This window comes from Lissotriton helveticus, chromosome 6 (genome assembly GCF_964261635.1).
Source record: "Lissotriton helveticus chromosome 6, aLisHel1.1, whole genome shotgun sequence".
NCBI classification, from domain to species: domain Eukaryota; kingdom Metazoa; phylum Chordata; class Amphibia; order Caudata; family Salamandridae; genus Lissotriton; species Lissotriton helveticus.
Window position 1 is genome coordinate 1,657,082,182 of NC_136067.1, and position 23,625 is coordinate 1,657,105,806.

General features: G+C 45.1%; 1 protein-coding gene across 4 annotated transcripts in view; it reads left to right on the forward strand.

Moving 5' to 3' along the window:
- MCM8 (minichromosome maintenance 8 homologous recombination repair factor) overlaps positions 1-23,625 on the forward strand; it is a 444,398-nt gene that overhangs the window by 306,238 nt on the left and 114,535 nt on the right. For all 4 annotated transcript variants that reach the window (XM_078649515.1, XM_078649512.1, XM_078649513.1 and 1 more), the window contains exons 17-18: positions 3,049-3,125; positions 13,595-13,784. In XM_078649515.1, coding sequence (XP_078505641.1) covers positions 3,049-3,125; positions 13,595-13,784 — 267 coding nt within the window. The remainder of the gene's footprint in view (positions 1-3,048; positions 3,126-13,594; positions 13,785-23,625) is intronic.

Sequence of the window (23,625 nt, forward strand, 5' to 3'; positions counted from 1 at the left end):
ACCTGGAGTTCAAGGTAGGCCACAAGCGTTTTCAGTTTGGCCTGCTACCTATTGGTCTCACCAGTGTCTCTCGGGTGTTATCAAAGGTGATGGGAAGGTCATTTCCCTTCTTCAGAGGTCAATAGCATCAGTCTTCCCTTACCCCATGACTGGCTGTTTAAGGCGGGTTCACCAGAGTCAGTCGTGGACAACCTCCAGAAGACGACGAACCTCCTTACATCTCTGGGGTTCACAGTCAAGTAAAGCCGAAGTCCTATCCGACCACTTCACAGAGGCTTCCTTTCATCAGGGCCTTCCTGGATCCAATGTGCTTTTGGGCCTTCCCTCTGGATCAGTCAGTCCATAACATTTGGGCTACAATATCAATGTTTTGGCATCTGTCATAGTTCTCAGTAAGGATGCCTCTGAGGTTTCTTAGTCTCCATACTTCTTGCATCCTGCTCCTGGACCATGCAGGATGGCACATGAGAGCGCTGCTGTAGGATCATAATTCCCCATGGCACAGCCCCAAGGAAAATTGTCTGATTCCATCCAGGTTTCGGAGGAGACTACCAATGGTCTGTTTTGGTGACTGCTCAATCGCAACTGGACCAGTGGCAGACCCCTCTGACTCTACCACACCCAGAGTTGACGGTGGTGACGAATGTGTCGCTGGGAAGATCTGGGAGAGGTGGCAATCAGAGTACTCCTGTCTCCAATGGAGATCCGCCTCTTGATCAAGTTGCTGGAGTTGTGGGCGATTCGCTTGACATTGAAGGCCTCCCTGCTATCCATCAAAGCTTAACTGGTGCAGGTCCTCATGGACATCACAACTGCCAGGTGGGACTACAACAAGCAGAGCAGAGTCTAGGGTCCTTTGCCAGAAGACTCTGCCTCTGGAACTGGCTGGGTCATCAAGGCATCTCCTTCTTAATGAACCACCTGCTGGTATCTTTGAACACCAGTACGGACTAACTTAGTCATTCAACACATATCGCATCACAAATGGCAAACACACCTGCAGGTGGGTGGTGTAGGCCTTCTAGCTATGGTGGGAGAGCGCTAGCTTGATCTCCACCATCCTAGATAACGATCAGTGTCAACACTTTTGCTTGTTGAAGTTCCCTAATATATTCTCCCTCAGACGCATGATGCCTGGAGTGAGGCACAGGACTTGTGTGGGCTTTCTTATCACGATCTCTCCTGATACCTGTTCTGGGGAAGAACGGCCCAAGTCATCTATCTTCATGGCTCCAGATTAGGCCAGGGGAGTGTGATATTCTGGAATTCTGGGCTTGAACATTTGTCCTCTGAGCAAGCTGCTACTTTAGGATGATCTCCTGTTGCAGCAGCAGAGCAGGGTCCTGCACCTGGGTCTCCGCAATCTGTAACTCCATTCATTAGGGCTGAGCAGCAACAGTTAATTTCCTTTGATCTTCTTTCTGAAGTCATTGATGTGATCTTGGCAGCTAGGTGCCCTTCTACAAAATCAGTGTTCTCTGAATGCTGGGATAAGTTTGTGGTATATTGCGGCACCTGCCAGCCAGACTCATTGTAGGCCAAACCTTTGGATGTCTTGTTTGTTATCTCTTTAGCCCAGTAAGCTCTTGCATTGGCACTGTTAGAGGTTACTTGTTGGCCCTTTTGGGCTTGTTATGTTTACCTAACCAGCCATCCCAGTTCAAATCTCCAGTTATGATTACATTTCCGAAAGGTTTGCAACATATGTTTCTGCCAAAATCCTTTGTGATGCACCAGTGGGATCTAAATTTGATTCGCACTATTGTAATATGAACCCCTTTTGAGCTCATGCACAGTTTTTCTTACGCCTCTTGACCTTGAAAAACATCTTTTGGGTTACAATAACATTACCCGTCTTGTGAGTGATCTTCAGGCCCTCTTGGTCCAGCTGCCTTATACCTCCTCTTTTTTCCAGACAATCAGGGTTGAGATCCCAAGCTGCCTTCCATCCTAAGGAAGTGATGCGTTTTCATGCCAGAACAAGCTATCATTCGTCGGACATTCTATGCTCCGCTTAATTCCTTGAAAGAGGAGGATAGACTCCATTGCTTGGACCCCCACAAGAGTGCTGAGCGTTTACATCAAACGTACCAAGGACCATCAGGTGGATGATCAGATCAGCTCTTTCTGGGGTACTCTGGAGCAAAGAAAGTCAACGCGGTCCAGAAGCAGACCATATGACAATGGATAGACCTCTTTATTAAGTTATGCTATGCATTAAGTAAAAAGCAGCCTCCAAAAAGTCTAGGGGCTCATTCCACCAGAGCCAAAGGTACTACCACCTCTTTCCCACTCAGAGAGCATGTCCTGAATATCTGTCGGACTACTACATGGGCATAAGTGCACACATTCACATAGCACTGTTGTCTTGACAGTCGGGTCCTTTGGGACAGACACTTTACCTGTTTCGGTCCTGTAGAACTTTTCGACTTGAACCATTCGACAGATGTGCTACCTTAGGAGTTACTGCTTTGGTATCTGTTCACAAGGTGAAAAATCTGCAGTTAAAGTATCCACCAGGAAGAGCGTTAACGAAGGTAAGTTACTTGTTCTTTTTATCAATTGCTCATTTTGATCTGAAAATATAAGTAATCCCTCTGCTTTGCTGATGTATGTGGTAATCCTCTATTTTATTATATCATTGAGGTTGCAATGTATCATAATCTTTGAGCCTTAAAACTCTCCTATCAATCCCATTAAACTGATAATCACAGAACAGGAAGTAATGGGTATGGAATACGTGAACATCTTTGTTTACCTGTCTGACTTTTGCTGACCAGCTTATGTTTCCACTGGTAGTGCCTTTTAAATTACACTTTTGTTAACTGTTTGCTTAAGGCTCTAAAGCAAAATGCGTTCTTTTCATTGTGAATTTTCTTGCCCACAGCTTGTGCATTTTTATTGTTTTTTATGTTTAAACCCGTCAATGAGCTGTGTAGTGTGTGTTGAAGTGCAATACATCTGCTCTGCTCCTGTTTTATTTAAATGTAGACTACCTTTTAAATGTCAATCTTAACTTGGGAACATGATGTATTCTCTTCGTTCAAGGCACGGGCAAAACTGGAAATGAGGGAGAAATCTACAAAAGAGGATGCTGAAGATGTGGTTGACATAATGAAATTCAGGTATGCGACTTTTACGCTGACAACTTGGGTGCATATATGGTGAGGGGTCTGAACGACAGGATCCTTTTTTTTCATAGTTTTACATGTTTGTGAAGTGATAGTATCTACTTTTTACAATGAGTGTTTGTACCCACATCTTTGCATAATTTAGTTACCTTTTATATCATTGAACCACTATTTTTGTGTCTGAAATTGCTTTCATGTTGTGCCAAAAAAGAGAAACAAACAGTATACAGAGAGGAACTTTAGCTCCATCCCTTTGTTCATTAGCCTTTTTAGAGCCGCTCAGCATTTAATTGATCACATAATCTTGTACATTTAAGTGTAGAGACAGGTGGACTCTTTTGTCAGCCTTATTTTGTTTTAGCAGCTTAACGGTCTGCCCCCTTGAGACACTACTTTGCCAGAGTGGCATTCACAGTTTGGGTCAAGCCATGGGACAGCATACCCAGAATGGGCTGCACACTGTGCCACTGCTCTGACCACTTCATCAGCGGCCTACTTCCCTTTGGTCTTAAGCTTCTCCAAGTGCTATCTTTTATTTTCTCCAAAGGTGAGAAATTCTCTTTAACCACATCGCTGCGGCGGCTATTCCGCCGCAGCGCTAAGGGGGCGGGGGGCCGCGCGGCGGGCCCATGCTGGTGACGATACCGCTCCGTCACCAGCCGCGGTTGAGCTGTGCTCATGCCGGAGCGGTTCCGTCATGGCCCCGCCCGCTCAATAGAGCGCGCCGCGCAGGCGCGAAATCAGCGGCGCGCCGGGCGGGCCATGACGGAACCGCTCCGTCATCAGCACAGCGCCACCGCGGCTGATGACTGAGTGGTTCCGTCATCAGCACGGAACCGGTTAAATGAAAATGTAAATGTCCAGTATTAGTTAAGCGCAAACAATTACCCGAAGGTGTCAAGGTGCTAGGAGCCGTCGGGAAGATTAAGCGAGCTATTGCCCAGAGCCACATGGTGCTGGGCAAACCTCTGCCACCGGAGCCGGGGATCGAACCGTGATCCCCAGTGTCCAGCGTCAGTCGCCCTGGCCGCTGCACCACACCTCTTCCACCTTGAGGCCAGTGGCTAGCATGATAGAAGAACACCGCCAGTAACCATTTTAGAGGGGAGACCCAGGTTGGCATTTCGATTCAGATGCAGAAATTAGAGATTAATTAGAAATGAATTGCTGCATGGAATGAGCTTTGTGTACATGCTCGTGAGAGACTGTGACAGGTGTCTTTGTGCCTTAACATGGCTCTATTCTACTAATCTGTCCCCTAGATATGCCTCTTGATGGCCATCAATGGCATCTGTTGACCCAGACCCTTCTTCTTCGCAGTTTAGGTCCATCTCTGGTATGATGGTGATAATCCTTTCCATAATGGTGTTATTTCTTGACATAACTTTAATATTTCTTTGTACACCCACAGCAAGAGGGCACCTGCAACTGACATAATGCTGGGTCTGATAAACTGGTGGTAATTATAAGCTGATTGCGGGTGTCCGTGGAATCATGGTGCCTACCCCACATAGTGATTTTACTTCTTTCCATAACGGGGGCCTAGATAAGTACAACGCTACTGCATCTGGCTAATGATGGGTCAGGTGTAGCGGTATTAATTCATGGCACATTGTGGGCATCCTTTGTATAACTGCGCAAACCCATAGTGAAATGCTGGCACTTACATAAATGTTACAGGGGTACCAAGTTCTGGAATAATTCTGTCCTTAGCAATTCTTGTCATATTGTGGGCATTTATTTGCATGCACTGCAGTTTCATAAAAATAAAGCCACATGTGGATGTTGGGTTGAAGCTATATTTAATGGTGGCTATCTTTTTAGAAGTCATGTGGACGATGCCCTACAGGCAATCAAACCAGGCATAGGTGCAGCACATTTTCTATGGGTGCTTTAGTGTGTCTGGCAACCTTTTCGTCGGGCAAGAAGAGATAGAAGTGTCTCCACCCACAGAGGCAGCTATCCACCACACTGATCTCCACAGCAGCAATCATCACAGCTGCAATAGTACAGTCTTATTTTGAGCTCCCCTCCAGTAGACCACCTAACTTGGCATATTCCAAGCTACCATTCAGGAGAATTCCTCTAGGGAGAGTAACCAATAGTGCAGCTCTCGCTGTCAGGGACTCAATGTTGGACTCTGTGTTGGCTCCAGCTAGTACATCCCCAGCTCGTACTCCTCCAGGGCCTGCGGGCGGCAATATACAAAACCCAACTGATGGGGTTTGGATATAATAAAGTACAGTCCTATCCTTGAGTTTGTTTAGTAACTACCTAGAAGCCACCGCAAAAGATTGCTTACCATCATCATGAAAGAATGTATGAAACTATTCACTAACCTTGATCTTACCATCCAAACCTCAACTTTGCCTCGTGACATCAATCTAGTCCCTAAGTGCCATCCTGAACACTAGGATAGCCTTCCTTTTAGAGCAAAGAATGGTGTCTCTTTAATCCCTCACTCAACAGTTCCTAAAGCTAACATCAGCATTGATTCAACTGTTTAAATAATTGCTGGACACGATTCAACTTGTCTTTTAATAATTACTTTCTGAAGATTGCAGTTGTCCCCACTTCAGGAGGAACTGGATGCACAATGGCTCCGAGTAACCAGATTATTCAATGATCAGATCCAGGTATTGAACAAAATCAAAACGGCCCTAATATTGCGGTTAGAGAGGATCAACCTCACAAAAGGTTTACACTTTCGAACTCTGATAACTTCTTTTGTCATGACCTCAGATGCATTAATGGAGGTATGAGGTGCTCACATTCAGGTGCTGGAAACAAGAGGTTATTCTACAATCCATTAGAAGGAATGTTACATAAATATCCTGAATCTCAGAGCAGTTTGAAATGGTTTGCAGTATTTTCTTCTAAAGTTGAAAACTTCAACAGATCCAGTAAGAACAGACAATGCCACTGTGGTGTTCTGTATCAAAATAGTGGCAAAAAGTTGTGTCCTCTTTCAGAAGAAGCACAACTCGTTTGGGACTAAGCAATATAGGGAGGGATTTCCCTAAGAGCAGATTATCTCTCTTGGATTGTGAATAATTATGTAGACACCCTCAGCAGGATCAATAGCATCTCCTATGAACGTGAGGTGGCGCAACATTCAGTAGTTGGCATCTTTAGTAATCTGATGCTAGACGTTTTGGCGTTATCATCAAACAAGAAATTGCAATATTTAGCCACCAGGCTGTGGGATCTGGGATTGAGGGTAAACATATTTGCATACCCTTTTGATCCATTTCCACTCACCTCAAATGTTTTCCCTAAAGCACAGATGAGCCTCACCAGCTGTCGTGGCCCGTTCCCTGCCAAAGTGGCGGTGCGGGCTGAAGGAGGAAGCTAGGTGAGTTTGGGGGACAAAATAAAAAAAATTAAAATAATCGTACCTGATTGCCACCTCCGCCGTCTGCTCCATTATGCTCTTCCTATTTCTGGGTCAGGCCCCCAGACTGCACTGCGGCCAATCATGACGCTGCAGGAAAGCCCGAGCGTTATGACTTAGCCCTCCCAGGCAGACTGGGAGCCTGTGCCTGCTTTTCCAGCCCCAGCAATGCAGCTGGGGCTGGAGAAAGCTTCACTGCGTATGACTGCCCAAACACCTGAAAGGGCCGTTCAAACACCCGATGTCCAGTGAGGGGACAAGGGAGTGCACTACCACTCCCCCCCACCACAGTGTCACCCCCCTAGACCCGCCCGAGTCCTAGGGGCTGGTCCAGGGGGATTAAAATAAAACTATAATAGAACAGGTTAGAAACCAGTTTTATTATCGTTTTATTTACGGGTGGTGGCGGGGAGGGGCAGCGCTCCTCCGTCCTAAAGGAGGGGCCGCCGCTGCCTTAAAGCCTGATGGTTCAGGCACGGACAAGTAAGGTGACCCTGAATTCTTTTGTGATCAGTCATACTGGTTGCGAAGTGTAACAAATCTATGCTTTTGGAAAGGAAATCTTCTCTTAATCCAGCCGAGCCCTCGGATCTCTCGAAACATAATGCGTTTTGGGTAAGTGGATCTATGCTTTGTGGAACTTGGCCAACAAGATTTTGCAGACCCTCCCGGAAAAGCTCCAGACCTTTTTGGCACAAACAGTACAAGACGGTCCCTGATTGGCTGACTAGGACACTGCAGACCACAAGGGTGGAGCAATCGGCAACAGTATAGTGCTTATGAGGCACACCTGGATGAGATCAGGTGGGTTTTCATGAGATATACAAGTGTCCTTAATGGATTGTCACTTTGATGGGTCCAGGACATTTGGTGAGAAAGCTGATTCAGTGCTAGAAGATTTTAATGAATGTCACATCACTAGTGTCACCATCCAAACGGTTTCACCAGCAATACAGAAGGTTCAGGAGCTATTCTACGGGACTGGCTTATAGAAGACTCTAGCTCTCTAAACATGCAGCATACCCAGCCCTTTCAGGGTGGAGGATGTGGTGATGGCAGATGCAATTCGCAAGGGCAACAATTCTCCAACTCCTCCTCCTTCCCGACTGCTGAGGCTTTAGAGCCGCTTTGCTTTGCCCTCGCATGCAAATACCAATGTGGTAGGAGACTAGACATGGCATTTCCTCTCCAGCTGCAGGTTCATCACATTAAGCAGATGGTCTTGCATGTCTTTCAAAGAGATACAAGCTGCCTTACATATCCTCCTCACCGCATCTTTCCCCAAATTAGTGACCTTTTAAGGATCACACTGTAATATTGATGTCAACCTTCTCCTGACCAAGAATGCCATTAATGAGATGCTGGACTTCGAGAGATGAGAGGGGTGCGACTCATTCTATTTTGAACTGGATACCTCCCCAGATTCTGGCCTGTTTCTTCCCTAAAATTGGCTGCAGAGAAGAGAGCTTCATATCCTATGGTGGTGAGAAGGGGAGCTAAGGTCCTGGACCTTCAGATCCCTTCGGTGGAAGTCAAGGCAAACATTTTGGCAGTGGTCCTGCAGCCGGATGTCTTCTCCACAGAACTCCATCTGCTTTTCAACAAGGCCTTTACTGATGTGCTTCTGGGAACCTTGTCCAGTCTCAGCAAAGAATCTCCTTTGAATAGCTGCCCGTCGCCATCGCCCTGCACCAGATGACCCAAAATTCCTCACCAGCGACCCTACCCACGAGAGCTTGGTGGTCCAGGCCTCTACCTCACAAGGCACGTTCCCTTCTACACCCCGGACTGGGAATCCAAGAGGCTGGATTGTTTGGGCAAGAGGATTTTTTCTTCCGCCAGCCTTGCATTTACGGTAAGTGAACACTGAATGCCTATTGGGCCTTTATTCCCACTCCTAGTGAAAAACGGTTGCGCAAGTGCCGCCACAGGTCCTGGAGGAGGCCTGGGTCATTCTCTCCCAGGCGGAATGAGACGGAAGAGATGCGGCAAGGTTCACCATTTGTTTTGTGCTTGACACCTGATTCGCTGGACAAAGCAATGTCATTGACTGTGGCTGTTCGACGCCTTGCCTGGCTGAGAACTTTTGGCTTTTCTGGGAATAGTTAGGCTTCCCCTATAGACATGCCCTTTGATTGCACCTGTCTCTTCGGAGGCCAGGCAGACATGGCCCTGATGTGCTTTAAGGACCTGCAGGCCGTGTCAAAGTCCATGGGCCTTTCGATGACCACCTGCACCCCCCCCCCCCCACAACCCCCATCTGCTTTACACCCCTTTCGGGCCACGGAAGGGGCTTTCAGCCGCACCAGCCATTTATCAGCCACAAGACTGCACAAGTTCAGCAACCACTCCACGGCCGTGGGCATGCCTCCTTTCGAGCCCATAGGTCAGATGGCCAAAAGTCCATCAGTCTGCTCCTCCCCCTGCTGCCTCTAAATCTTCTTAGTCCAGCCCTTCAAGATCATGGGTGGCCTGTTGGTGGCAGGATCAGCCATCACCTCAACCACTGGCAAAATATCACATTGGACAAGTAGATTCTTCAGATAGTTCAAAGGGGTTACTCCCTCCCCTTGGAGACTACCCCTCCCTCCATGCCTCCGAGTTATGATCAGCTAATGGAGGACCACCTGAACTTGCTTCAGGAGTAAGTGAGGACTCTCTTGGCCAAGAGAGCCATAGAGAGGGTTCCGCGCCAGAAGTAGGCTGTGGTTGCTATTCCCACTACTTTCTGGTCCAGAAATGGGACACGGGCCCTCATCCTATTCTAGACCTGCGAGCCCACAACTACTCTGAACATTTTCATTGTGGCTCAGTTCTTGTCTGCCCTTGACCACGGACACTGGATGGTAGTGTTGGACTTGCAGGACACCTATTTTCACATTCCTTTCCTGTCTGCTAATCTTCACTACCTGCGATTCATGGTAGGCCACAAGCACTTTCAGTTCACAGTGCTTCCTTTTTGCCTTACCAGCATCCCTGAGGTGTTCACCAAGGTGGTGACTGGGGTCGTAACTCATCTGTGCAGATCAGGGGTGCCAGTCTTCCCCCTATCTCAACGACTGGCTGTTTAATGAGAGCTCGCACCAGACTGTCCTCTCCCACCTCCAAACTATGGCGAATCTCCTTCATTCGATGGACTTAACTATCAACGAGTCGAAGTCACACCTGACTCCCTCTCAGACACTCCCTTTCATCAGAGCTGTTCTGGACACAGTGCAGTTTTAGGCCTGTCCTCCCAAGTGGTGAATCCAAGATATTGGGGCTATGATACCGATGTTTCAGCATCTATCCTGGATTTCGGTGAGAATGACTCTGAGGCTGGTGGGCCTCATGGCCTCCTGTATCCTGCTAGTGACACATTCCAGAGGACATATGTGGGCTCTGCAGTGGGACTTGAAGTTCCAGTGGGCGCAGCATCAGGAGAATCTATCTGACCTGGTCCAGATCTCGGAGGGACCTGCACAGGATCTGCAGTGGTGGCTGACCAACCACGATTGGGTCAGAGGCAGACCCCTCTCCCTTCCCCAATCAGATCACGCCGTTGTGACAGAAGTGCCAATCCTGGGATGGGGCGGCCATGTGGAATAAGTGGAGATCAAAGGACTCTGGTCTCAACCGCTGAATCCGGACTCCACATCAACTTGCTGGCGCTCCGAGCAGTTCGCTTGGCATTGAAATCTTTTCTCCCTTGCATCAAGGGAAAGCTGGTTCAGGTGTTCACAGACAACACCACCGCCATGTGGTACTGCTACAAACAGGGCCGGTTGGGGTCCTGGACCCTTGGTCAAGAGGCCCAGAGTCTATGGACATGGGTGGTTCAACACCTGACAGGTTCCGTGAACGCCAGGGCAGACAAACTCAGCCGTTGATGCCCAGCAGATAAAAAATGACGTCTCCATCCGGAGGTGACGCAAGGTCTCTTTCAGAAGTGGGAAGAGCCTTGGTTATATCAGTTTGCCTCCTCAGAGAGCGTGCAATTTCAGCAGTTTTGCACGCTGGAATTCCCAAGGCAGCATTAGCTCGGCTGCGCCTTTCGTCTTGAGTGGAGCTCAGGCCTCCTGTATGTCTTTCCACCAATACCACTTCTGTCCAGAGTGCTCAACAAGATCAGGAGCGACTGAGCCCAAGTCATTCTTGTGGCTGCGGGTTTGGCAGGGAGAGTCTGGTATCCCGAGCTTCTCCAACTGAACATCGATCCTCCGAACAGACTGCCCCTTCAGGAGGATCTTCTGTTGCAGCATCAGGGGAGGGTCCTCCACCCTAACTTTTCAACTCTATGCCTTCTTGCGTGGAGATTGAGCAGCGGCAGTTGACAGCATATGAACTTGCTCCCGAAGTCTGTGATGTTATTTTGGCAGCCAGATGTCCCTCTACCAAGACCGTGAATGCCTGCCGCTGGCCGAAATGTGTAAAATATTTATCCTCTTTCTTCTTCCCTCTTTCAAGTCCCTGTCTTTACATTGACCCTTGCCCAGCAAGGCTCTTCTCTGGGAACTCTTAAAGGGTGCCTTTTGGCCTTGTCTGCCTTTTTAAGTCTGCCAACTAACCCTCTTTATTTAAATCCCTTATTGTAAACAGATTTCTTACGGGGATTGTACCTATGTTACCACCTGCCCCATTCAACATGCCTCAGTGGGACCTTAATTTGGTTCTCACCTTCCTGATGTGTGCTCCATTCAAACCTCTGCACCGCTGTCCCCTCTGGCTCCTTTTCATCAAAACAGCCTTTTTAGTCTAGTCGGAATAACTTATGCCAGGAGGATGAGCGAGTTGCAGGCTCTGTCATCTAAGCATCCTTACCTGACCATCTTCCCTGATAAGTTGGTGTTGCATACTATGTCCTCTTTCTTACTGAAAGTGGTACCACCGTTCCTCATGGGGCAATCAGTCACCTTTCCCACTTTCTATAGTCCTCCGCTCCTCTCCAAAGAGACGGAGCGACTCTACCGTCTGGACCCAAAAAGAGTGTTGTTATTCTACCTTGACCACACTAAAGAGTTCCGGGTGGACAACCAACTCTGCGTCGGGCAGGTTGGATCAAAAAAAGATTTTGTGGCTCAGAAGAGGAGGATCTTGCGATGAGTAGTCCTCTGCATCAAAAGTTGCTATGCTGTGGCCAAAAAAAAGCCTTCTGAAGGCTTAAGTGCTCATTTCACCAGAGCTAAGGCTTCTCCCTCAGCGTTCTAATGTGGTGTTCCAGTCCTTGACATTTGTCAGGCAGCAACGTGGGGAGCACTGCACACGTTCACTAAGCACTACTGCCTGGACAGTCGGTCCGCAGGAACGCCCTTTTTGGCCACTCTGTCCTGCAGGACTACCTGGGCTAATCTGGTCCGCAGTCCCTCCTCTGCAGATGGTATTACTTGGGTATCTATTCTAAGGTAAGGAATCTGCAGCTGGATGTCTTCATCAGATGGACAAGTTACTTCAGTAACGCCTTATCTGGTAGAAACATAATCTAGCCACAGATTCCTTACCGACCGATCCATCGTCACTGTACTCCGGACAGGTTTTTAGGGTCAGTACTGATCTCTGTCAGGGCCACAGTTGTTCTAAACATACCACTGTCGGTGCTCGAGCAGAATCCAGCCTGATGCCTGGGATAATGTAAGGAACTCGCAGCTAGATCATGTCTCTACCAGTTATGGCATTACCGAAGGTAAGTAACTTGTCCGTTATTTATAAACCTAGAAGTACACCGATAAATACCAGAACTAACCGATTACGACACTCTCAACAAATATATTATTTTCCCACACTCATGCCCTGATTTCAAGTTAAATGGAGTGAAATTAATACATGGTTTTATGCTGTAATTTCGTTATGCCAGATTCTAACTTTTTAGTGCTTTTTTCTCACATTGTTTTGCTGGGTTTGGGAAAAATGTACATTATTTTTCCGGCCAGTAATGCTGACAAAAGCTAAGTCTCGTTGCAGTTTTTTTCCTAACATGGCACGTACACCTTCCCTCCCTACTCCACCGCAGGCCCATACATACGTTCACCTCCTGCTGGGGGCATATGGTAAATGTATATATGTGGTAAAACCCCATGACATTGCAAATTCTGTGTAGTTTAATGGCTAGGAAAAATCGGTCCCACGCGATATTTATCCATTCCTTTGGATTTTACTCTTAATTGCACAATACTAGGGTGATTTTATCAGTCGGTGACAGTAAAATCACTGTGATTATATTGTGGTCCCAGTACTGTGCAACTCTGAATCAGGGCCTACATTTTATAACTAAACACCACAACTTTCACACTGAACACACAAATGCTTACACACCAACAAGAAAAAACATTGTATTTGTCAGTGCTTACTTCACAGGTTGCCTACCTTGATGCCAGCTCTTCTCAACATCATTCCTCACTTGAACTGAGAGAGCTCTCTGAGTTAGGGGAGGAGGGTCCCTGATGGCAAACCATCCAGTCTTGACTAACTCAAGGTACTGGTATGGCCTACCTGTAGGAACATTTCTGAAGAACCCATTGGTTCTAACATTGCGGCAATCACCAATGGGTATCTCAGAAATGTTGTCTCGACGGGCTTTACAAGGATAATGTCACGTCTGCCCTGAGGTCTACGATGTAGGACACAATTAGTGGTCCATCTTCCCCTTCTGTACCTCAAGTGATCTTGGATTGTGAGAAGAGATTTCCACTTCTTTTCACCCTTTACTGTAGCCAAGTAGTAGTCCACATTATGGCACTTTGTATCTTTGGACATTCAGAAGACTGAACACCGGACGATCATGGTTCCACTCCACTCACTATTGAGTTTACCAATATGAAGTGGGCCTCAAAGCAAGAAGCTCTAATGGAGCACCAGTGGAACCACCTACTGTTGTTGCAGACGGTTTAGAATCATGCCTTATTCTCTCTTCCAAAGGCTCACTCATAAAGTTTGAGAAAACATTCTAAAGAAGAATGTACTATACTGACATCTAGGGGTACAGAATTGCATTACGTGTACTTAAAAAATGGGAATGTTTCTCTACATTAATTTAACATGTAATCTGAAATGATTGTGTCGTCATAAATACATTTATCTTGTCTTTGTTTCTTAGCCTCCTAGGCACATACTCTGATGAGTTTGGGAAGTTAGACTTTGAGCGTTCCCAGCATGGATCTGGAATGAGCAATAGGTCACAAGCAAAACGATTTGTTTCTGCGCTCAACAGAATTGCAGAAAGAACATACAACAACCTCTTTGAGTTTCAGCAACTTCGCCAGATTGCAAAGGAGGCGCAGATACAGGTAAATATTTTTTTAAACTATTAGTCCTCAATATCGTTCTTAATTATAGGAATCTTAATTTAAATCATAAAGCCAATCAGTCAAGTTCTTTATTAATGTATGGATAATAGTATTTAAAACAATAAATACATACCATTTCATTTATAACTTTATTTCGATTTACATAAAATCACAAAAGGTAAAAACACATGAACATAGTATATAGTAAAAGAAAAGATGGAGCTACTCATTATGATTGAGAAAACTGATACAATATATCCAATCAAGCACCTTGTCTATTCGTTAAATTTATTTATAAATATTTATAAAAGCATTAAAACATGTTTTAAAAAAACCATGACGAATATCCTAAAATTGGTGCTCTGCTTTTATAGTGAGTATATTTTATCTTAGGGGGATAATACATAATAAATGTTTCAGAATATAAAGAGGCCTATCTGGGGGTGGACCAATGCTTCTGCCTCATCTATTTCCAGCGAAGAACCCATACCCAACCTAGATACTTGGCTACTGCAACCACAACCGGTCCAGCTACTGATGTTTTGAGGATTCGAAGAGTCACAAGGCTGGACCTAATACCCTTATTAGCACAGGTGGGTTTCAGCCACCTAGATCTAGGTTTGCTGTACGTGGGACAGACGAAAAAGATATGACCTATTGTTTCTGTCATGTCCACACAAAATGGGCAGTTGCTGGATTGTGTGTTACCCCACTTGGATGTAAAATTATTGATGGGTAGCGTGCCCACCCTGAACTTATGGAATAGCTTCCTATCGCAGATTGATGAAATGATATCCCAGTACCCCTCATATTTTGGCTCCTGCTTGAAGTCCAGGAAAACACCAGACGGGGAAGAGCTAGGGGAGACCATAATACATTTCATATTAACCATAGTCCAATAGGCAGCTTTGAACTTGGGTTTGGATGGAAATACATTGGGGAAGTCCACAAGTGGGCCAGCCCCATATCCGTAAGTATTTTTTTTCACTCCTGAACTACCCCAGTTTCCTGTTTACGTCCAAATCCCTGACTTCCATCAGAGCCTGGCGTAATGGGAGAGTTCTGGGGTCACCCATAGTCTTCTCCATTAGGCAACCAACCTGTAGTGTGCCACATCCCTGATTGTATAACACCCTAGATCCAGAAACAGAGGGACTAACGGGATAGATCGGGGAAGACCAATTATTGAACGTAAGAATTTGTTCTGAGCCGTAACTAGACAGTCCACATTCGCCTAGACCCACAGCTCAACCCTATAGAGTAATGAGGCACCAATTTTAGAATTATAGAGCTGGAGCACCGGTGCTATAGGTTTTGTGTGGGACTGTCTATGTTCCTTCAACAAAGCTCCTGCAAGTTGGGCATGCCTAACGGCTTGACAGTTAACCTGTGGCTTCCAACTTAACTTATCCTTCTATCGATTAGAACGCCTAGATAAGAAAATGTTTCACTTTATTCAAGAATTCCCTCGTTCATCCGGACGACACCAATAGCCTTTGGGGAGTTAGTCAGGACCATGTACTTGGTCTTGTCAACATTGACAACAAGATCATAGTCCTGGCAAAACTCCTCAAATCTGGACAGGGCACGCTGAAGGCCCTGTCTGGTTTTAGAGAGGATAAGGGTGTCCTCCGCGAACATTAGTAGCGGGATCCTAGTCCCTGCTAAAGTTGGAGCATCAGTAGGGAAATCCTCGAAGTATTTTACCACCCTGTTTATGTATATTGAAAAGAGAGTGGGAGCAAGGACACAACCTTGTCTCACCCCCCTTTCAACTGGAAATTTTCGTGTAGTATTACCCCTTGCATCTCATCTTACCAGGGCAAAGTTGTCAGTATATAATTTCACCACAAAGGCTAACAGGTCTGCCGACATGCCTAACCTTTTCAGTGTACACCACAGCTTGTTACGCGGGACCAAGTCAAACGCTGACTTGAGGTCCATGAACGCTGCAAAGATGGTGCCCCTTCCTAAGATCACAGTGTGCCAATATATCAAAATAAACCTCATAACCTGGTCCACAGTGCTTGTGCAATGCCGGAACCCTGCCTGGAGGTTCGAAAGGATGGCATGTTCCTCCAACCAGGCCTGATCCTGCCTAGCACCACCCTTGCGATAACTTTTTGAATGCAGTCTATTAGGCTGATGGGCCTGTAGTTAATCGACCGATCCCCTTTTTTAAAGATGGGAAGAATTACTGCTCCTGCCCAAGTACAGGGTAATCGAGCTCCCTTGGCAATGGCATTAGCTAGGAGCTGAATGTATTCAGCCCACAATCCTGTATCTTGGAGGAACAGATCGGCGGGGATGCAGTCGAGCCCCGGGGCCCTACCCTTTGGGACCCGAAGTAGAGCATTTTCTACTTCAAGCTTTTTTACATGAAGAATTGGGGTTACTGTCGGCATTTCTGTGAAACCACTTATTGCGGTGTCACAAGTAAATTGACAGTTGAAGTGGGAAATCCATTCCAAGCCATTACCCCACTTCACCAAGTGCCAAAACGTGGTCATGTCTCTCCTAGAGCAAGCCTCTAGGAGGGAAACCCAATGCTCTTCGTCCCATTCTCTTTTGGCCACAAACTGCGCAGCCTTATAAACAGACCTACTTTTACTAATTAGTGCCCTATCTTCACTCCTAATAGCTGCTGCTAGCGATCTGTACGCTATCCCACAAGACGACTTGTACCATTCAGCTGCTTTCAGTCGGACAGGTTTATTTGGTTCATTCCCTTTAGTAATAAAAAACATTTTAAATTTGTTAAAAAGGTGCTCGTGAACATCAACTGCTCTATTGGTCACTACTCCGTGCTCTACCTCTACCTGTAATGTTGCTATAGCACTAGATACCAGCATATTCATGTAATTCACACACTTGACATTACACGCTACCTTAGACCATTTGAGGCGACGTGTGTCATTAGTCATGTAGGCCTCTACATATTCTGAGCTAACCACCATACCCTCTGCATAGATAGAACTAGAGTAGCGTAAAGAAAGTAGCAAAGGGTTGTGATCACTTTCAGGATGGACGTGTACCTCCATATCCAGTAAGCTCGGCCAGAGTTCTTTACTAAGCAAAAAAAAGTCTATACGACTAGCACGTTGCCCACTGGTAAAAGTTGGCATCCCAGTTTCATCCGAGTTAGTCCGCCCATTTGCTGCTCTCACCCCATGTTCCAGGCAGAAAACATAAATACATACAATATAACACTAAAATTTAACCCCTCCCCCGGACCATTCCGAGGTCCTTAACTCAGCCTACCCCTCATGTTCCTCTATTAAAATCAGGACTGAAATGCTCATGAATCCCCATAGGCCCCGTCTGTCGCTCATTCCATAGGGTCCAACATCAGCAAGCCTAGAATATCTAAAATCTGAAATAAACGCATTACTAGCCCAAAGTGCGAGTGCTTCATTACGATAATATATATATTGTATTTTTCTGAAAAGCAGTTTTAAAATCTGAACAGCGGGTTCTGTTAGGGTGCAGACAATCTATTAAAAAGGGGAACATTAAAATGTTGAAACCTTAATACGCAAGTGCAGTTGTTCACAGACTCCAAAAATGCACTACATTTCTCCTACTTTAACGCATATTAAAAGCAACCTGAAATTTTTGTAATAGTAGCCATAACTGAGCATTAGGAAATGCAGATATATATGGGAATGCCCTTTGACTATACCAGGACTCCAAAATATAATTTGCTGAGGGTTTAATATATATATATATAACCAGTAAAAAATCTATCATGTTTTTAGATTTAGAACTTTTGATCTGTGACAACAAGGTACAGTCTAAAACATATAGAAAACCCACAGCAGGAAACACCATACTGCACGCTAACGGCTTCCACCCCACCAGCATCATCAACAGCATCCCTTATTCGGAATGCTTAAGAATGAAGCGTAACTGTAGTACGCAAAACAGCTTTGCAGAATCAAAACAGGAATTATTTAAAAGACTGCGCACTAGGGGTTACAAACATCACACTCTCATCAAGGCTGAGCAGAAATGTGAAACAAGGAGCAGGGAAAGCCTTATTTTTAAAACCCCAGACAATCCACCACCATCAAAATCACCAGGCACACCAAGACTAATCACAGGATACAATGCATACCACAACCAGCTGCGCAAAATCCTTTACAAACATTGGCCACTTGTGCGAAGTGATCCCACAATTGGGACTTCATGTGCCAAACGTCCTCAATTAACTTTTAGGAGGGCGAAATCCATGAAGGAAGAGTTAGTGCACAACATACCACAAAAAAAAGAAAGACACGATTTGGCTACAAAGTACGAAAGGCTTCTATAAGAGCAAAGAGCAAAGCGGTGTGAACACAAGCAGAGTTGAGCTCCCTCTAAGAAAAACACCACTAGACATACGGAACAACTACACATGTAAAACAGACTTTGCGATATATGTTTTCTGTAGTAGGGGATCTCTGTGTATACCTTCATACCTCGAGTGTGAACACACTTTACCTCTGTGCACTGTTGCTGGAATTATTTTCCAATAAAGATTCAAAAACACTCTTTGTTTGTGCTAAACATAAACCAAAAAGTTTTTTATATGATGAATTTTTAAGAGTCATTAAATGACTCAATGCTCTTTACCAAAACAGCATCAATGATACATTTCATAACTTATTCATTCAAATCATGAACAATAAATCAACAGTAAGTTGCATTTTGACAATACACAAAATCAGAATTTTAAATCCATTTCACATAAATGCTCATTTCACATGAATGCCCGATGCATTTCGAGCCTAAAATGGCTCTTCTTCTGGGGCCTGAAATCTAAACATATAAAAGACATGCTGTAAGTTTCTGACAAGCAAAAGGGGCCAAAACATTTTCATACAAACTTCAGTTACATCGGAAATTATAAACTCAAAATTGAGGAAAGAAAGAGAATACCAACACCTTCACCCCAGTGGTTCTAGTGCAACCGCCGAATTTAGCATGCTAGACGCTTACCCTCTTAGTAGTTCAATGTTACCAATAATGTCTAAACCAAATGAAGAAAAAATTAGGGTCCTTTCATCTCTGCTATGTCAGCCCACCATAAGAGCTGACAAAGTGTTCATTTTAGAAATCCTTCACTTTTGCTTATATCACAGTCACTTCCAATGGCAAAATAAGTTTTTTCTTCAACAAAATGGCACATCTATGGGCTTTGCAGGGGCTCCTGCAGATGCAAACACCTTCATGGCCAAGTTCGAGTCAGATCACATATACACAGACAAAGACTGGAAGAATCATGCAGTACTTTATTGCCGGTTCATCTACGATATTTTTGTAATCTGGAATGCAGACCGACAATTGTTGGAAGATAAACTAGTTACCCTTAATTGTCATGATGAGCATATTCAATTCACCCACAACATCAGTGAAAATTGGATCTCATTTTTAGATGTGGCTATACGCTTAGAAGACACAGGCCTACAAACAGAAGTTTTCCGTAAAGATACTGATGTTAACAACGCACTATCATTTCAAAGCTTCCATCCACAAAATCTTAAGGAGAATTTGCCTTTTTCGCAATGTACGAGAATCAAGAGAATTTGCTCTTCAAACACTGATCTAGATAAACACCTGGACATTCAACAAAGAAAATATAATGAAAGAGGATATCCTATGGATCTACTATCCAAAACAAGGGAACGAATAAAGGTGTGTGATAGAATGTATCTGTTAAAACATAAACCATAGAAGACTATTGAGAGACATGTTTTTGTCTCTAAATTCTCCACAAGTTCACAAAAGATTAAGAATATTATTAATCGCCATTGGGAGCTTCTTCAAAATGAAAGTGATTTTCAAGGCCTTTTCGATCAAAAAACGATTTTTGCTTATACTAGATCGAAAAATTTGAAAGACATTGTGAAAAGCCAAACGAAACAGAAACAAACATCAGTCTTTAAAGGGATGAAAAAATGTGGCAACTGCGTACATTGTAACAACGTAATAGTAGGGTCTTCACTTTACCATCCTCAAACAGGCAACAAAATCATGCTATTTCACAATTCAGATTGCAATTCCAGTATGCTGATCTATTACATAAAGTGCCCATGTGGCAAACTGTACGTTGGAAAAACTGAGCGCAAATTGAAAGTGAGAATTTCAGAACATAAAAGTACAATTAGAAATCAAAATGCCAAAAGTCCACTAGCCGTTCACTGGATGGAGGCTACACATAGCATAGCTCAGGTTCAGTTTTCAGTGATCGAAAAAATTCAACCACAAGCAGGAAAAAGGATCTCACTAGATCCCTCCTGCAGAGAGAAACTTATTGGATTAAAACATTAGAAACTTAGGATCCAAAGGGTTTAAATGGAAAAATAGATTTTTCTTGTTTTTTATAACAAGTTCTTACAGCTGATTCACCATGTGCAAATGTATGAAATACTGGTTATTCCCCTTGATGATGTGTATTATTTAAACTTCAGAATTACATCTTTTTTCCACCGTTTTTATTATTTTTTATTATTCATTTATTTTTCACTTTTTTATTCCTTTGCACAGCATTATGTTCTTTCCGTTTCGTTGCGGATTGTTAAAACTAAGGAATGTTCGGGTTGACTATGAAGAACTGAGTTTGTTTACATTCGCTGGCAACAGCGTAATACCTTTTCCGGTTTGCAGAATAGTCAGAGGGATTGCAAGATCACGTAGTTCCCATGATGCTGGTTGGTATCGCGGGAGTTGATTAGTAACAGCGTTGGACACCTCCAGGAAGGAGGTACGAGGAAGATAGGTTGACGTTCTAGTTGTTCTAATGACGCAATGGGGAAACGCAGGATTGGATTGGAGAGAGTCCGTGAAGGGGGTTTGAGGTGCCGGGTTTTTAGGAACCCGGTGGTGCCAGGGGATAACACCCGAAGACCTCTGAGTTCTCCCTTGTTCCGGACCACAGAAACAATGAGTCTTCTAGTCGCAGTCCGAGATCAAGTTTTATTGGTAGCTACCAAGTAACGCGTGTCCTAGAAGCACGACAAACACGGGTCATGTATTCTCAGGAGACTGTTCGTGTTCGTTTTTACAGAACCAGCCTTCTCCTTTTATACAGAAAAAATGGCTTCGAGCAAGAATTCTTGAGTTTATGATATGGCTATAAACATATTTCTGCAATAATACAAAGTGCGGAGTCATGTAAGCAAGCCCACATTTTAGATGTCCAGTTTGTGATAGATTACCCAGCAAGATCCGGGACTCCCATCAGATATCGATGAAACACCAATAAAGGCAGGTACCACCCAGTCATAAAACTGGCCATAAACAAGGAATATGGACAGGTGCATGTTTGTAGAAAGCATGTTCTGTATGGGGTGAATGGTTTGTGGAATGTTATGCATTGATGCTATCGTATTCGGCAACTGGGCGAGGAGCTGCCCAAACAGGTTTGGCTTAAGGCCATGGAGTCAGTTGGGACAGGTCAGGGGGAAGTCAGGGAAGGTGGACGTGTCCCTTTGGATCAAGCACGACCTTTAATTGACTTAACATGAGGGCAAGACGTAAGATGGATGCCGTTCACAAAATGGAGTCTAAGGGATTGGGACGGAAACTACGATTGTAGGGGTGTTGGCAACCCTTGATTGTGACGCAAATACATAGGAATGATGTCCTAATCATTATCGGTTCATGGACACCAAAATCGTCATGGTACGTTGATATTTTGTGACACGGGTATTGGACCTCGATATTGGGATAACAACAGGGTCCAGATTTTCAGAACCACAGACCCTCCTTTTGCCCTTATGTAAGGCAATAACTCATGTTAATCCGAGTCCAAATCTGTATGAAGGAATTCGTGGAGATGCTGCTGTAACATCATTCTGTTGCTCAGTTCGTCCCTTGACACAGGCTTCCGTACACATGAAGTAGCACAGAGGCCACAGAGTGCAGGAGCGCACTGTACACACAGGCAGAACATAAACAGAAGTGTTAAGATCATCCCAATGAAGATCAGTGCTTTCCATCCCCAGGCAGCGATCAGTCCCCAGAACCACCCTAGCAAGGACCAATCCCCTTTCTCAACGTGAAGGGAACCAGATATTTCATGTAGTTTAGAGAGGGCCTGGTATACTGTCGGCGCATTATCAGGGATGAATATGCAACAACTGGATTGGATGACTCTACACACACCACCACGATCGGCGAGTATGATATCAAGGGCAATTCGGTTCTGAAGGGTCATAAGTCGATCCGACTGAAGCTCGGTTGTCAAATTGCCAAGTGCTCCGGCCGTTGTAGTCACGGCGGATTCAACTATTCTTGCTAACTGGCGAATATTCCTGCTGTTCACCATAGGCCCCCAAAATGGCAGAAAACCTTTTGCGAAGTCAGCGAATTCCTGACCCGCGGTGTCGTCTTTACTCACGACACCTCTAGCTGTCCTTGTCCGATGGTAATCTGCTCGGGCCGTGTAGGTGGGAGGCAGCAGAAATTAGATGAAACACGTGCCTGAGAAGTCAGGGGGTAACCATGTATAGGCTTGGTCGTGGCAGACGAAATACGTGCCTTTGGCTGCTAAGAGTATAGGGGAAGTTCGGGAGGCGAACACATATGTTTCTGTGCAAATGCTCTTTCCTAACTGTGCTGTGGGATCCCTACCAATACCTTGTAAACATAAGTGACCTCGGTGGGGCACTATCCAAACTGGGCGGGATTTCTTTGCTGCTTGGCTCTTGATCAGGTAAGCGCCATGTTTGGTTACGTTCCAACGAGTGTATGGAGTCAGTTCATCTTTGGGGATAGTCAGATATGTGTCGATATCCCTACTCATATTTCTTATCCCTGCTATTAGTGCCTTATTACTGGAATCGCTCTCAGTGGAACGGGTCGGGTATGGTTCTAGGGCGAATAGGAACATGGTCTGAAAAGCCCACAGAGAACCATAATAACTAAATGGCAGGATGAAGTATGGGATACCCTTATCAGTTGTGTGCGGCATGAGTCCGCATATCCAACAGTTTGATGTGTTCATTATAGACTGGTGTTGGTGTAGGAGTTGGATGAAAGAGTTATTTACAAATTCGAGTCTTCTGGCAGACTCCTGTTCAGGTAGAGGGTGAAAAGAGTGTGGGGAGAGAGTGGGAGGAGGCGTTGGCAGAGTGTCATTTGAGAATAGGGAAACTCGAAATACGAATAGAGCATAACCAATCAAAAGCATCACAGTGCTACACAGCATTAGAACACATATTATTAAAAATCTTCTCTTGGACAGTATAGTACACAATTGTTTTTCAAAGTTCGTAGGTTTGACAGGTCTCTCTACCCTTGGAAACTCCATCCTCTACTTGCTGCCCGCGGTGGTAGGTTGATTCTGCCAGGGAGTGCGCTCCGTTCAGTCCGGGGTGACTCCCTCGGACCAACCAGAACCGTGGACCTAAAACTTCCTTGGTTGCACTCCCTACACTTCAACCGCGACCCTAGCAGCGGAACCGGATGGCGGTTCGCAAATCAAAAAATGAGCTAGTTCCCTGGGACGAGAGAGCTGAAAGATCAAAAATAGTTCTTGGGGGGGAAAAGGGAAATCACATTAGATCAAGTTTTATTAGTCTCTGGGGCTAGATCTCAGGTCGTACCGTCGCTTCTCAGGTACGGTGTGGTCTTTAAACAATGTCTCAGGTTCGGTAGTGTCCAACTGCATAGACGGTGACACAAGTCCTTGCAAAATACGATCACTCTCCTTTTCGGTACCAGTCTCTTTTAAACGTGCATCGCTGAAAGGGATGAAACGAGGTACGGATTCAGTCTCAGAGTTGGCAAGTCCTTTATCGACCCACCGGTCGTATGGAAGGGGCAGAGGGACCCGTTTGCAATGGGTCCCATGCAC